At 36.2% G+C, this 13,460-nt stretch overlaps 1 protein-coding gene across 1 annotated transcript in view; it reads right to left on the minus strand.

Annotated features, from left to right (window-relative positions):
• Positions 1-2,376: 2,376 nt before the first annotated feature.
• NPHP3 (nephrocystin 3) overlaps positions 2,377-13,460 on the minus strand; it is a 42,870-nt gene continuing 31,786 nt past the window's right edge. Inside the window, exons 21-28 of the mRNA XM_077752359.1 lie at positions 10,184-10,373; positions 9,843-10,084; positions 8,731-8,806; positions 7,219-7,346; positions 6,101-6,341; positions 4,557-4,682; positions 3,650-3,765; positions 2,377-2,999 (exon numbers count right to left, since the gene is read on the minus strand). Coding sequence (XP_077608485.1) covers positions 2,819-2,999; positions 3,650-3,765; positions 4,557-4,682; positions 6,101-6,341; positions 7,219-7,346; positions 8,731-8,806; positions 9,843-10,084; positions 10,184-10,373 — 1,300 coding nt within the window. The 3' untranslated portion in view covers positions 2,377-2,818. The remainder of the gene's footprint in view (positions 3,000-3,649; positions 3,766-4,556; positions 4,683-6,100; positions 6,342-7,218; positions 7,347-8,730; positions 8,807-9,842; positions 10,085-10,183; positions 10,374-13,460) is intronic.

Below are 13,460 nucleotides of genomic sequence, written 5' to 3' on the forward strand. Positions count from 1 at the left end.
AAGGTACTAATCGTATAAGAATATTAAGGAAGATTTAACTACCCCAATCACATTTTCCTCCATATTTCTTTCTGTAAAGTATTAGTGAAAATTAATTATAATCACCATTATTTGGTTCCTACCAATCAGATATATTATTGAGTTGTTTGAAAGCTGTCTTTTTCATTGTGAAGGTAGGTGTATATCAATGTGAACATAATAGTTCTATATGAGAATTTCAAATACAAAGAGATGTCTGCCCCAGTAAATTTTTATCTTTTTAGGTAGGAATTTTACATGGAAACATTTGAGTTGGTAGTACAAGAGGTAGTAAGATCAAAATACAGCTTTAAAAAGTATATTTAAACTTAAATCTCTTGAAATACATGAAGTCATCAACCCCCAACTGTAATGAATTTTTATCATAAGTAACTTTTACTAATAAATTATTTCCACTTAAGTTTTTCAAGTCCAAATTTTGTAGGAACAAAGAATAAATGCCTTGTTTATTTTGGTTTTTCTTTTTTCAGGGTTCTTCTAGAATATTAATCTCAGATTATTTCCTAAAGCAGCTTAAAAATTTTTTTTTTTAAAGGGGCGCCTGGGTGGCTCAGTTGGTTAAGCGTCCAACTTCGGCTCAGGTCATGATCTCACAGTTCCTGGGTTCAAGCCCCACGACAGGCTCTGTGCTGACAGCTAGCTCAGAGTCTAGAGCCTGCTGCAGATTCTGTATCTCCCTCTTTCTCTGACCCTCCCGTGCTCACGCTGTCTCTCTCAAATAAATAGAACATTAAAAAAAATTAATTTTTTAACATTTAAAAACAATGTTATTCATTTTTGAGCGAGAGAGAGAGACAGAGAGAGAGACTGAGTATGGGAGGGGCAGAGAGAGAGAGAAGGAGACACAGAATCTGAAAAAGGCCAGTTTCTGAGCTGTCAGCACAGAGCCTGACATGGGACTTAAATGCCCAAACAGATCATGACCTGAGCTGAAGTCAGATGCTTAACCGACTGAGCCACCCAGATGTCCCACCTAAAGTAGTTTTTTAAGGCATTAAACATAATATGCTACTTATAAGGTATTAAGTTACTATGACTGGTACTAGATAATCACATTTTATTTTTTTATAAATTAAGTTTATTTTGAGAGAGAGAGCAGGGGAAGGGCAGAGAGAGAATCCTAAGCAGGCTCCACACTGCCAGCAGAAAGCCTGACATAGGCTTGATCCCATGAACCATGAGACCATGACCTGAGTCAAATCAGGAGTCTGACGCTTAACCAACTGATTATCCCAGGTGCCTCAAGATAATCAAATTTTAAACTCTTAACAGCTTCATTCTGAAATCAGTATATGGTAATTTGTCAGTTTAATTAAGATGTATTTTGGTCATGTTTTATCTTTTTTCTTTTTGAACTTCTCACAAAATGTGGAAGAAGGAGGTTCATTTTGTAAGATCTTGCCTAATTTCTTCTAAGTCACAGCTATAGTGCCTTAGAATCAGACCATTGATTCTCAGACTTAGGTGCATATGAATATCTGGGGATCTAGCCAACTGCAGATTTTGATTCAGTAGGTCTGAGGAGAGGCTCTAGAGTCTTAATTTTTCATCAGCTCCCAGCTAGTACTGATCATCCTGGTTCATGGACCACCCTGTGTATAGCCAAGCCTTACAGACCACTAACCAAAACCTTATAAAGTCACCAAAACTCAATTTGGTACAGACTGGAGTGAGAAAACTTGAAATTGCACTTTTATTTTTAAATTTCCCTTTCTTTAAAAAAGTTTTATTTTGAGAGAGAGAGTCCCAAGCAGGCTCTGCAGTGTCAGTGCATGGACCCGATGTGGGCTCGAACTCATGAACCAATGAGATCAGGACCTCAGCTGAAATCAAGAGTCAGACGCTCAACCAACTGAGCCCCCCAGGCACCTTGCACTTTTATTTTAGAACAGTGAAGTATGGATATTACGTCTTTCACCTCTATAATTAACATGTTGGAATCTTACAAGTATTAAAATTAAAGATTTTATTATATATAAATACATAAATGGTTTTAATCAAAATGTGGCAACATTTATAAAACCTGTAAAACATTTTTTTTTTTCAATATAGAACAGACTAATCTGAGTTTGAGTAAATGAAGAGATCAATTTAGGCCATTTAAAAAAGAAGAGACTGTCATGTCTCTATCTTGGGGAAGGTCAAAGAATGCTAAGTGCTTGACTGTTACTGCACTAATGACTTCAAATTATGCAGGTACATCTAACACAGCAGAACAGTGTAGACAGCATGGACAACAGAGGGCTTGGCCCAGTCTGCTCATGAATAAGGCAGAATTTTTAAAAAGGTAGCAGAGACAACTACTACTAGTTCATTTTACAAAAGACAATTGAAACCTTTGATAAACATTATCCCTTTATTCTTTGAAACTTCTTTGAGGTAGAGAATTGGGCCAGGCTACAGCTGAAAAGCATGACCAGGAATGGTGAGGCCAAAAGCAGCTCTGAGAAATCAAAGAATCATGGACTTGAACTCCTTGTCTTTACTGCTCTGCCAGCTCTTGTTGAACAGACCAATCCACTCATCATGATCAATTCTTCATGTCATTTTAGGATTCTAATGTGTCCACATCCATTGGTCCCATACAATAGGAAAGTTATTTTAAACAACTAACACACAATCATGACTCCAACTTCAATGTAGTCCAATGCAATTTCATCCAAGTATCAGTTAAATCACACAAAGTAAAAATAAATTCTTTATGTTTGAAATTCTAATGTTCCAAATGTTTCTTAATTGTTTTGTCCTAAAGTGCATTTGCAATGAATTTTAATTGCCATTACCTCGGTCCCTGATGAAGGAAAACATTAGGAGAATGGGTTGTTTTTAAGCTAAATGTGTCTCCACTTGATGAATGTCGGGAAGGAGCTTTTCCACCCAAAAGTGATGTTTCTGCTTCTTTTATTTCCATGGCCCTTTTGTATAGTTCAGCAGCTTTTTCAAAATCCCCTTCTTCATAGCTTTGTGAGAAAAAAATGTTAAAATGAGAATATAACCTCTTAACAACTTGAAATGACCTTATATGATACAGAATAACAAGTTGTGAATATGACCTTATAGGATACAGAATAAAAAGTTTCCTCATTCCCCCTTTCTATTTATTTCCAGTGTATGCACTCAGGCCGACCAGTAAAATAGAATACTCAAACTCTCTATCTGAACTGCTGAAGTATATCTCAGTGCCTCATACAGACACCATTAAGACCATGTTGTAATGGATGCATTGAAATTGCTAAGGGAAGTCTCTGCATCCTGAGATACACAAACAGAAAAAGCAAAACCATCATGCACTTAATGGTAAATTAGTTTTGACGACAGCAAATTGGCCATATTATCCCCAGAGTCTGTTAGCTTTGAATGTAAACCATCTTTTACCACTTACCTGATAACATTCCTCTACAACATAGATTATGCAGCCTTCATTTCACTTCTGAGTACTGCTTTACTTTAGTATCTTGAAGTAAATCAACCCAAAACAGTCCCTTCACCCCCTCAAGGCCAAGAAAAAACAATCGGCACTAAATATTCTGTATTGTTCTGTGATAAATCAAATTAAAGGTGTTCTAAAAATGGAGTTTGGCTGTTATCAGGAAACTGAAAATATTCTTACCTAAGCACAGCTAAATTCTTTAATGTTTCTCCAACTCGAGGATGCATCCGACCCAGGCTGTCTTCATAAATCTTTAATGCTCTTTCATATAATGGCAAGGCTTCAGTATGTTTTTTCTTAGTAAAAAAAGTAACAACATTCACTTGAATACATGGAGTTGCTGAAATTACTATTAACATACTCTAGACTAAGCTGATGTACTTGGGTAAGTACCTCTAAAAAGGTTAAGAATCTCCTACAGAATGTGGATAAAATTGATTTATTTATCAAACATAATGGTAGAAGCAGTATAACAGAAAGTCAGAAACCTAAGTTTTAGACCTGGCTTGGTGACCACTGACCTTAATCCAAAAATTAAGCAAAACCTGTTTCTTTATTGCCCTGTGGGTACAACACCTGCGTTTCACCTATCATAGGCAAATGCCACAGCTTAGAGACAGTATTAGATACAGAGATGTACAGAATCTCCAAAATTTAAAACTAAGTTTATGCAATGAACTAAACACTCAGTAGGTGTTTTACACTAAGAGGAAGGGACCATTTTACAAATATAACTTCAATAATTTCCCAAGTACTAAAGAAAGCATTAGTAATCTTTTTTTAAGTTTGTTTATTTTGACAAAGAGTGCATGAGTGGGAGGGGTCAGAGAGAGAGGGAGAGAGAGATACTCCAAGCAGGCTTCTCACTGTAAGCACAGAGCCCAATATGGGGCTTGAACTCACAAATTATGAGATCATGACAGCTGAAATCAAGAGTCAGACGTTTAATCAACTGAGCCACCCAGAGGCCCCTGAAGGAAGCATTAGCAATCTTAAATTCTTTAGTTACTGCTACTATGTCACATCTGATTCATATTTATCCATATTTCATACCTTAAAACCATAAAGAGAATATGTAGGAACTTACCATCTGGCTATAGAGAACAGCTAAGTTCACCAGGGCAGTAGCTACACTAGGGTGCTTTGGGCCAAAAGATTTCTGCCGGATTTCAACAGCTAGCTCATACAAAGGTACAGCTTTGTCAAGTTTGCCCTAAAAAACAAAAGTGAAATCTCACAAAGCTATTAAAACAATACATACTATCTGAGCAGAGCTTTTCCCATAAATAAAATGTTCTATTAAGTAATTTAGAGGAAAAAGAATTCCAGAAGCTCATACAAAGGTACAGCTTTGTCAAGTCTGCCCTAAAAAACAAAAGTGAAATCTCACAAAGCTATTCAAACAATAAATACTATCTGAGCAGAGCTTTTTCCAGAAATAAAATGTTCTATTAAGTAATTTAGAGGAAGAAGAATTTCAGAAGCATTTTCTCCTGCTTTAATGGTTAAGTTTATAGATAACTGATATCGAATGGAGTATGTAAGTAAAGCTACATTGAATATACAAACATTTTCTTTGACAATTCAGAAAGCCCTTTTATGAAGATCACCCATTATAACTAAGTTCCCGGTGAAGTAAAAATATGCCAGTAAAACATGTTCACTACTGTATATAATTTATTTCAAAATAAAATCTCATTTCCCACCAAACCCCTTCCAGGTTTTCCTAATTGTTTCTTTTTCACTTGAAAGTTGGGCAGAAATAGCAACAATGCATCATCACTGTACTAAATCATCAACTTCAGTGCCAGGTTGACCAGCAAGGGTCCCACAAAGTCTGAAGGCCTTGTCTACACAGCTCTGTAACTGCACTAAATGAATTGGAAGCGGACCTCTTTGGCTTTTTTTTTTTTTTTTTTTTGAGAGCAGCTACAAAAATTCCAAACATATCAGGCTAGACTCCTGTGCCAAAGAATGGCTACATTTCATTGTAGGCAAAGAAAAGAAACTGAAATTTAAGTGCTCATTTTAATCACCTATAAAGATTCCTCCTGCTGATAACTGGGTGATTTGTTATGTTTATGGCTGCTTAACACAGGAAACTTAATCATGGTTGAATTTTATTTTTTTTTTTATTTTTTTTAATGTTTTATTTATTTCTAGGAGAGAGAGAGACAGCGTGAGCAGGGGAGGGTCAGAGAGAGAGGGAGTCACAGACTGAAACAGGCTCCAGGCTCTGAGCTAGCAGTCAGCACAGAGCCCGACGCGGGGCTCGAACCCACGAACCGCGAGATCATGACCTAAGCGAAAGTCGGACGCTTAACCGACTAAGCCACCCAGGCGCCCCATGTTGAATTTTAGAACTTCTGAAATATAAGTTCCGATTAGAATGCTGATAAATGCATTTGTATTTGGAATGTATTTTAACAAAACCAGACCAGTATCTTAATTAAGTTTGATATAATATTTTTTAATGTTCTACTCAGCTCTTTGTTAAAAATTTTGATCATTATGATTGAAAGGCTCAGAGAAAATAATCTATCCATCAGAAGACAAATTATTTTGCTGACAGTAATTATGGCTTAATTGGTATATAATAAAACACATGTAAGCATGCCAAGGATTACTTACCATTTTCTTATACAAAATTGCAAGATGCTTCACTGTATAGGCCAAAGAAGGGTGATCAGGAGCTAATGCTCGTCTCCGAATGTCTAAAGCTCTTTCATAAAGTTCTTCTGCTTTATCATACTGTTTCTTTTCATTGCACAGAGCTGCCAGATTATTTAAAGACTGGGCACAGTCTGGGTGATCTGGTCCTAGAACTCGCTCTCTCATTTCTAAGGACCGCTTCAGAAACTGGTCAGCTGTTCTATGAACAAAACCCCAAAATGGTTTAAATAATGTATTCGCTAGAAGAAAGAATCCTTAGCCCTAAGTTAGCTGGAGAACTAAAACAGTTTTATTCTTAAATCTAAGACAGTTAATAAAAAGGATTTGGCTTAAAGTCCTCTCCCTGTTTTTTACCCCTCATCCCTTCTTGCCCTTTTCCAAAAATTAAAAATTATTTCCTGATAGTGTGAGGGCCTAAAGTATCTGGATGATTGCCTCAGTTCTCCACCTGACTTCTAAAAAACAAACACATAAATATTTTCCAAGACAAATTTCTGATACCTTTAAAACTATTAGACCTAACTCAAAAGATTTTTGTATTCACTCTTTCTTTTGACGTTAGTACTAAAATTTTAATTGAAGAACCCTTTCTGAAAGGGGCTATTTATTTGTTACATTTTCCCAATATCTAAAGTATCAAATTGGTTTCAGTTTTCTGAAATCCAAGTTAGTCCAAAAACACTTCTTTTTCAGAATAAATATTAATGCCTTTTTGAGTGTTTTAAGTACAAATAAACTCAGGACCAAAACTAGCAGCCTTCTACATACTATTCTTTATTCTCCTTTTGTGCCAACTTTCTTTTGTAAAGTCTCACATACAATACTGACATAAAACACTTTTCGTAAACATAAAACATACTAGGGATGCTACAGAATAACTTTTCAGTTACTAAAGAAACAAAGTAATTTTGCCACGGTCTTTGTTAAATATGACTATATTCAGAGCATACCATACAGAAAATCTGGCATGGTTTCTATCAACTTATTCTAGCTTGACACGATAGAAACGTAAACCAGCTTTGCATCTAAGAGACAAAATGGACACTTGTTTTCATAATTAACATCATGGTACTCACTCCAGGTTATTCTGAAGATAGTAGAGAACGCCTAGTTCATTGAGGGTCCGAGCATTGTCAGGTGTGTCCTTACCTAACGTGAGCTCCTCTAATTGTAGGGCTCGTCTACGTAAAAGAGCGAATCCATACTGAAGCAAACACAAATTTATAATCATTACTAGGTAAGTGCAGTCTTTGATTCTGAAACACTATACTGGAGTTCTAAGAAATCCTGGCTCCTTTCATTCCCTTTAAAGTAGATTACAATGATTTTAAGTATCACACTGAATCCAATGATTATTGAAAATGCAAATACTTCCACATGGCATCACATCTTAAAATTCATTAAAAGTACTACTTTGTGAAAGTGATGATGAGATATTTTAGCAAAGTGAACTGAGTCCCAAGTGCTTCAAAAAGATCAGGATACAAAATTAGCCTGCAGATATTTACCAATCCCGCTGCTAAACTCTTAAACATCAGGTACTTAAACTGCATATAGCACTTGCAAGTAGTAGACAAATCCTGGAGATCAAATGCACAGTATAGTGAATATAGACAATAATACTGTATTATATCATCAAACTTGCTAAGAGATTAGATCTTAATTATTCCTACCACAAAAAAGAAATGATTATTACATGATTGGATAGAGTTGCTATCACTACATAGCAATAATAATGCAATATATAATGTATCAAATTAACATGTACAACCTCAAATTTACAGTGTTATATGTCAAATATATTTAATTTAAAAATGTACATAGTATTTGAAATTAAAATAAACAGGCTATATTTAGATTTATCAGCAGCTTAGAAAAATGAAAATAGTTTTTTCTGTCTGTGCTCAAGGATAAGAATTTCTCTGCATTTGCATATAGCATAATATAGTAAAAGTGTTATTTGCTTTTCCTTTAAAGAAAAGAATTGAAGCAGCTTTTAAGTCCGTCTTCCAAAGTCTAACTTTCAAATGAACTTTATAGTTCTCTTTTTAAGAAAAGTAAAAAAAAAATTACTTTCAATGTTTATTGAGATATAATTGTCATAAAATATTGTGTGAGTTTAAGGTATACAACATGATAATTTGACATATGTATATACTGCAAAATACCATAATATATAGTGCCACTTTTTAAAAAAAAATTGAGAGAGAGCACAAGCAGGGGAGGGGCAGAGAGAGAAGGGTACAGAAGATCTGAAGTGGGCTCTGCATTGACAGTAATGAGCCCAATGTGGGGGCTCGAACTCATGAATTTTGAGATCATGATCTGAGCCGAAGTCAGACACTCAATGTACTGAGCCACCAGGTGCCCCTAGTTCCATTTTTTAAGTCTAAGTTGTACTTCTCAGTAATACTAATACTTAAGCAAGTATTATATATAGATAAGAAAATGTTAATCAGTACTTTTATAGAAGTCACTTTAATATCTAAAGTTCTTAAATAGGTGAGGTATGTACATCTATATTATGATACTCAGACATGCTCTTTTCCTCTGCTTCAAAGCACAACACAAAAGAAATCTCTCATTACCGAGTTGCCTTTTCTCCTTGTAGCTTTCTGACGAATTTTAAAGGACTTTTTCCTAAAATGTTCAGCTTGTTCATATCTTTAAAAAAAATAATAAAGTCAAACAAAAGAAACATATGTCCAATTTATCACATTTCAGGCAAATGAAAGCATTCCTTACTTAGTGTAAAGTTTTTTCTGGCTCTTAAATACAGCATGATTTCTAAAGATCATAGTCACGTGTGCTAAAAATCTTTCACAAAAAACTTCGTAGAACAAAATCTACCAAAACAAACCTAGTCCTCCAAGTAGCTGACATTTAATAGATTTTTAACAGACTCAACTCACTTCAAATCTCTTAAAGGATGACCTAACTAAATGAAAATCTAAAATTTTAGTTTGCTCTACCACCTTCTTCTGTATGTGCTAATTTCTGGTCAAATATAAATGTGAAATTCACACAAAAAAATGTGTGAAGCAATACTTCTAGAAATTAAAAGAGAAAATTCCAATATGTATCATTTACGATGGTGCAAAGAAAATGATTTATGATAGAGGAAAAGATGCCATTAAGTGGGTGCCTAGTAGATATGAGACTTTTTATTACCCAGGGACTGGTAAATTTTTTCTGTAAAGGGCTAGATAGTAAATATTTTAGGTTTTGTGTGCCACGTGGTCTCTGTTAAAACTATGAAAATCCGTTACTGAATCATAGAAGCAGCCATAGATAATATATAAATGAAAAAAATGTGACTATGTTCCAATACAAGCTTATTTACAAAACAAGTGGCCTTCTGGATTTGGCCTGTGGGCAATGGTTTGCTGCCCCGTATTACTAACGCACTTAATATTACAAAGCCAGTCAATGGAGGGGCCCAGATTTAAATTTGACTCTATGATTCCAAAGTCCATGCTCTATCCTCCACGCATCTTCAACCAGAGATGAATCTTGTAGTGCTAGTTTTCTGTTTACACCACAAACACCCGAGACTGAGAATAATATTTGAACATGGCGGATTCAAAAGAATACAGGATAAGGAAAAGTACATGGCCATAAAACAAAGCTTACCACATAAGTACATTAAGAACTGTGACTCCCCATCATAAAACCAGAGGATTACTGATCTGAATCTTACTTATTCTGTTTCTGGTACAAAGTTGCAAGTGCCTCAAGTTCTCGAGCAATATGTGGATGCTCTGCGCCGTAAGCATTTTCTGCGATTTCTAATGCTTGCTTATACAACTGCTCTGCATTGCCAAACTTCTTCCACTGCACGTACACACTCGCTAGTTGGTGGAGGGACTGAGCCACTCTTGGGTGATCTGGATCTAAAGCTGTTTCTCGAATTTCTAGAGACCTCTGCAAAGGTACCACAGCCTAGGGAAAAAAAGGTTCAAGGCCAGTTAAAGGGAGTGAAACACTGTTATGAGCACACAGGAAAAAGCCACACTGTTGCTGACTCCCCGCTGAGCATACCTGACTGAGGAGGCCCAGATCCCTGAGAAATCGCCCCAGGGTTTCATAAAGATCAGCCAGGCAAATCATATTCTCCTCGCCTTCACAGTTTTTCTCATGCTGCTTCAATGAATCAAAGTACTCTGCTGCCATTGCGCTTTTGTCTTTGCCAACAAACTGCCAGTAACTCAGCAACTCAGCAAAGTGCCCTCTGTTTCAAAAAAACAAACAGTAATTTAACGAAAAACAAACTTTAAAATTTTTTTTTTAATGTTTTATTTATTTCTAGGAGAGAGAGANACAAACAGTAATTTAACGAAAAACAAACTTAAAAATTTTTTTTTTTTAATGTTTTATTTATTTCTAGGAGAGAGAGAGAGAGAGACAGCGTGAGCAGGGGAGGGTCAGAGAGAGAGGGAGTCACAGACTGAAACAGGCTCCAGGCTCCGAGCTGGCAGTCAGCACAGAGCCCGACGCGGGGCTCGAACCCACAAACCGCGAGATCATGACCCAAGTGAAAGTCGGACGCTTAACCGACTAAGCCACCTCTCCGCCCCACGAAAAACAAACTTTAAAACCCACTGTTGAGTCAAAGTGCCAGAATTCATATAAGCTTCTGACACTTTCAAGTGTAGTGTAGAGAGACGGAAGACTGAGGACTCGGACCTGCTGAGGCCACTGTTTCCTAGATGTGTGATGGCGAGCAGTTTGTCTGGCCTCTGTTACCTAATCATCCTTATCTGCAGAAAGGGGATCACCAATACTACCTGCCTCAGGTGTTACTACAAGAAGATTACAGCACACAGCAAGTACACCAGAGTGTTGGCTGTTATCATTAATATCATTATGGCTACTCACCAATGGAAATCTACCAGAATCCTTTGTAGACATTTCATGACATGGAGTCAACTGCTGAATTCACTCAGATCATGATTTTAAAAGATGGATATTAGAACAGAAGAAACTAATGAAACAAAGGCAACTGTCAGAATAGAAATATAAAAGTAAGCGTATTCATCTGGAGATGACATTAGGAGGATGGGAGAGCCAGCAAACTAAAGAGTTAATCTGATTTCAAAGCAAACATGAAAAGTTGGAATGGAGAGCAGAAATAATTTAGGAGGTATAACAAAGAAATTTGAAAAATTCACTTAGGAGCAAAACAAATTATGGAGCTATGTTCTAAGAAATGTCTGACTTTAGAGGTCAGAAGCTTGATCGAGAAAAGATGGTTTGGCCACTGGCAAATTCAAACACAACCAGAAGAGTCAAACAATACAATTTCTGAAAAATGGTAATTCTTTCTTTAAATTTAACACCAGTTGGATTTTGTGGAGAGCCCGCCAGAATCTGGTCTGAAGGCTCTGCTTTGAGATACCTGAAGGCTCTGAAAGGCAGACATCATGAATCGCCTCCCTGGGCGGTTTGGATTTAAACCTGCTTAACTCCAAGAGTAAGATAGAAAGCTATGTCAAGATCGTTTCAGTTCTGATTTTTTGAAAACAGCAATATTCTTTTCTACTTTGCCTCTTGGGAAAAGATCTCATAGCAATTTGCAAAGTGTCTTAAAATTTCTCTTAGTTTTTTTTTTTTTTTTCTCCAGGTACCACTGAACCTGTACTAGTTTTTACATTTTTTTCCATTATTATTTTTAATTGTGCTATGTTTTATCCCTAGCACTTGGGGATACAATAAGTACTTGTTAGGTTAATGTAATGTGCTTATCAGCAGAGCTCAGCACATAGTATGTACCTGCTAAACATCACATTGTGAGTGGTATTTCTCACACAGCCTTCTTTTCACTCCTCTAAATTCTGTAGTGGAATCCAATTTCACCTATATTTCTGAGCCCACTCAGATGTCCCTCTTTGCCAGTTGCTTTCTTCTCTAAGTCCCATTTTTATTACAGCATTATCTTTTTTTGTAAGTTATTTGTTTTTCAAGGCATAATTGACAAACAACATTTATTAATTTCAGATGTACAAGTACTGATTTGATATCTGCATATAAAGTAGGCCCTTTTATCCCCAGTCTTGCTTTCCACAGTTTCAGTTACTAGCCATCAACCACAGTCCAGAAGCAGAGGATCCTCTTTCTGACATATCATCAGGAGGCCAGTAGTAGCCTAAGTCTACATCACAAGGCCTTACTCTATTCACTTCACTTCATCTCATATCGTGGGCATTTTATCATCTCACATCATCACAAGAAGAAGGATCAGTTAGTCCAGTAAGATATTTTGAGAGAGGGAGAGGCCACATACACATAACTTTAGTATAATTGTTACAATTGTTCTTTTTATTATTAGTTATTGCTGTTAATGTCTAACTATGCCTAACTTATGGATTAAGCTTTTTCATAGGTATGTATATACAGGATAAAACATAATATATATAGGGCTTGGTACTGTGACATCAGGCATCCACTGGGGGTCTTGGAATATACCCTCCCATGGAAAGGGGGAACTACTGTATTGCAAAATGATCACCACAATAAATCTAATTAACATCTGTCCCTATCGCATGGTTACAGAATTTCTTTTCTTGTCATAAGAACTTTTAAGACCTACTTCTTTAGCAACTTTTAAACATGCACTACAGTATTATTAACTATATAGTCACCATGCTCTACATTACATCTCCATGACTTAGTTATTTAATAACTGGAAGTCTGTACTTTTTGATACCTTTCACCCACTATGCCCCCTTCCCTACCCTCTGCCTCTGGCAACCACCAATTTCTTCTCTGTAACAAGGGCATGTGTGGTTTCTGTTTTTTTGTAGATTCCAGATATAAGTGAGATCATATAGTATGTCTTTCTTGGACTTCTTTGACTTAGCAAAATGCCCTAAAGACCCATCAGTGTTGTCGCAATTGGCAAGATTTCATTCTTTTTTATGGTTGAGTAACACTCCATTTTATATANACATATATATATATACTTTTCTTTATCCATTCATCTATCGATGGACACTTAGGTTGTTTCCATATGTTGGCTATTGTAAATTGCAATGGTGCACATACCTTTTCAAATTGTTGTTTTTGTTTTCTTCAGGTAAATATCCAGAAATGAAATTGTTGGATCATATCACAGTTCTATTTTTAGCTTTTTGAGGAGCCTAATACTGTTTTCCACAGTGGCTGCATCATTTTACATTCCCACGAACAATGCACAAGGGTTCCCTTTTCTCTACATCCTCGCCAGCATTTGTTATCTCTTGTCTTCTTGGTAACAGCCATTCTACAGGTGTGAGGTGATAGCTCAGCCACGTTTTAATTTGCATTTCCCCAATGATTA

This window comes from Crocuta crocuta, unplaced genomic scaffold (genome assembly GCF_008692635.1).
Source record: "Crocuta crocuta isolate KB4526 unplaced genomic scaffold, BGI_CrCroc_1.0 scaffold580, whole genome shotgun sequence".
Classification (NCBI taxonomy): Eukaryota; Metazoa; Chordata; class Mammalia; order Carnivora; family Hyaenidae; genus Crocuta; species Crocuta crocuta.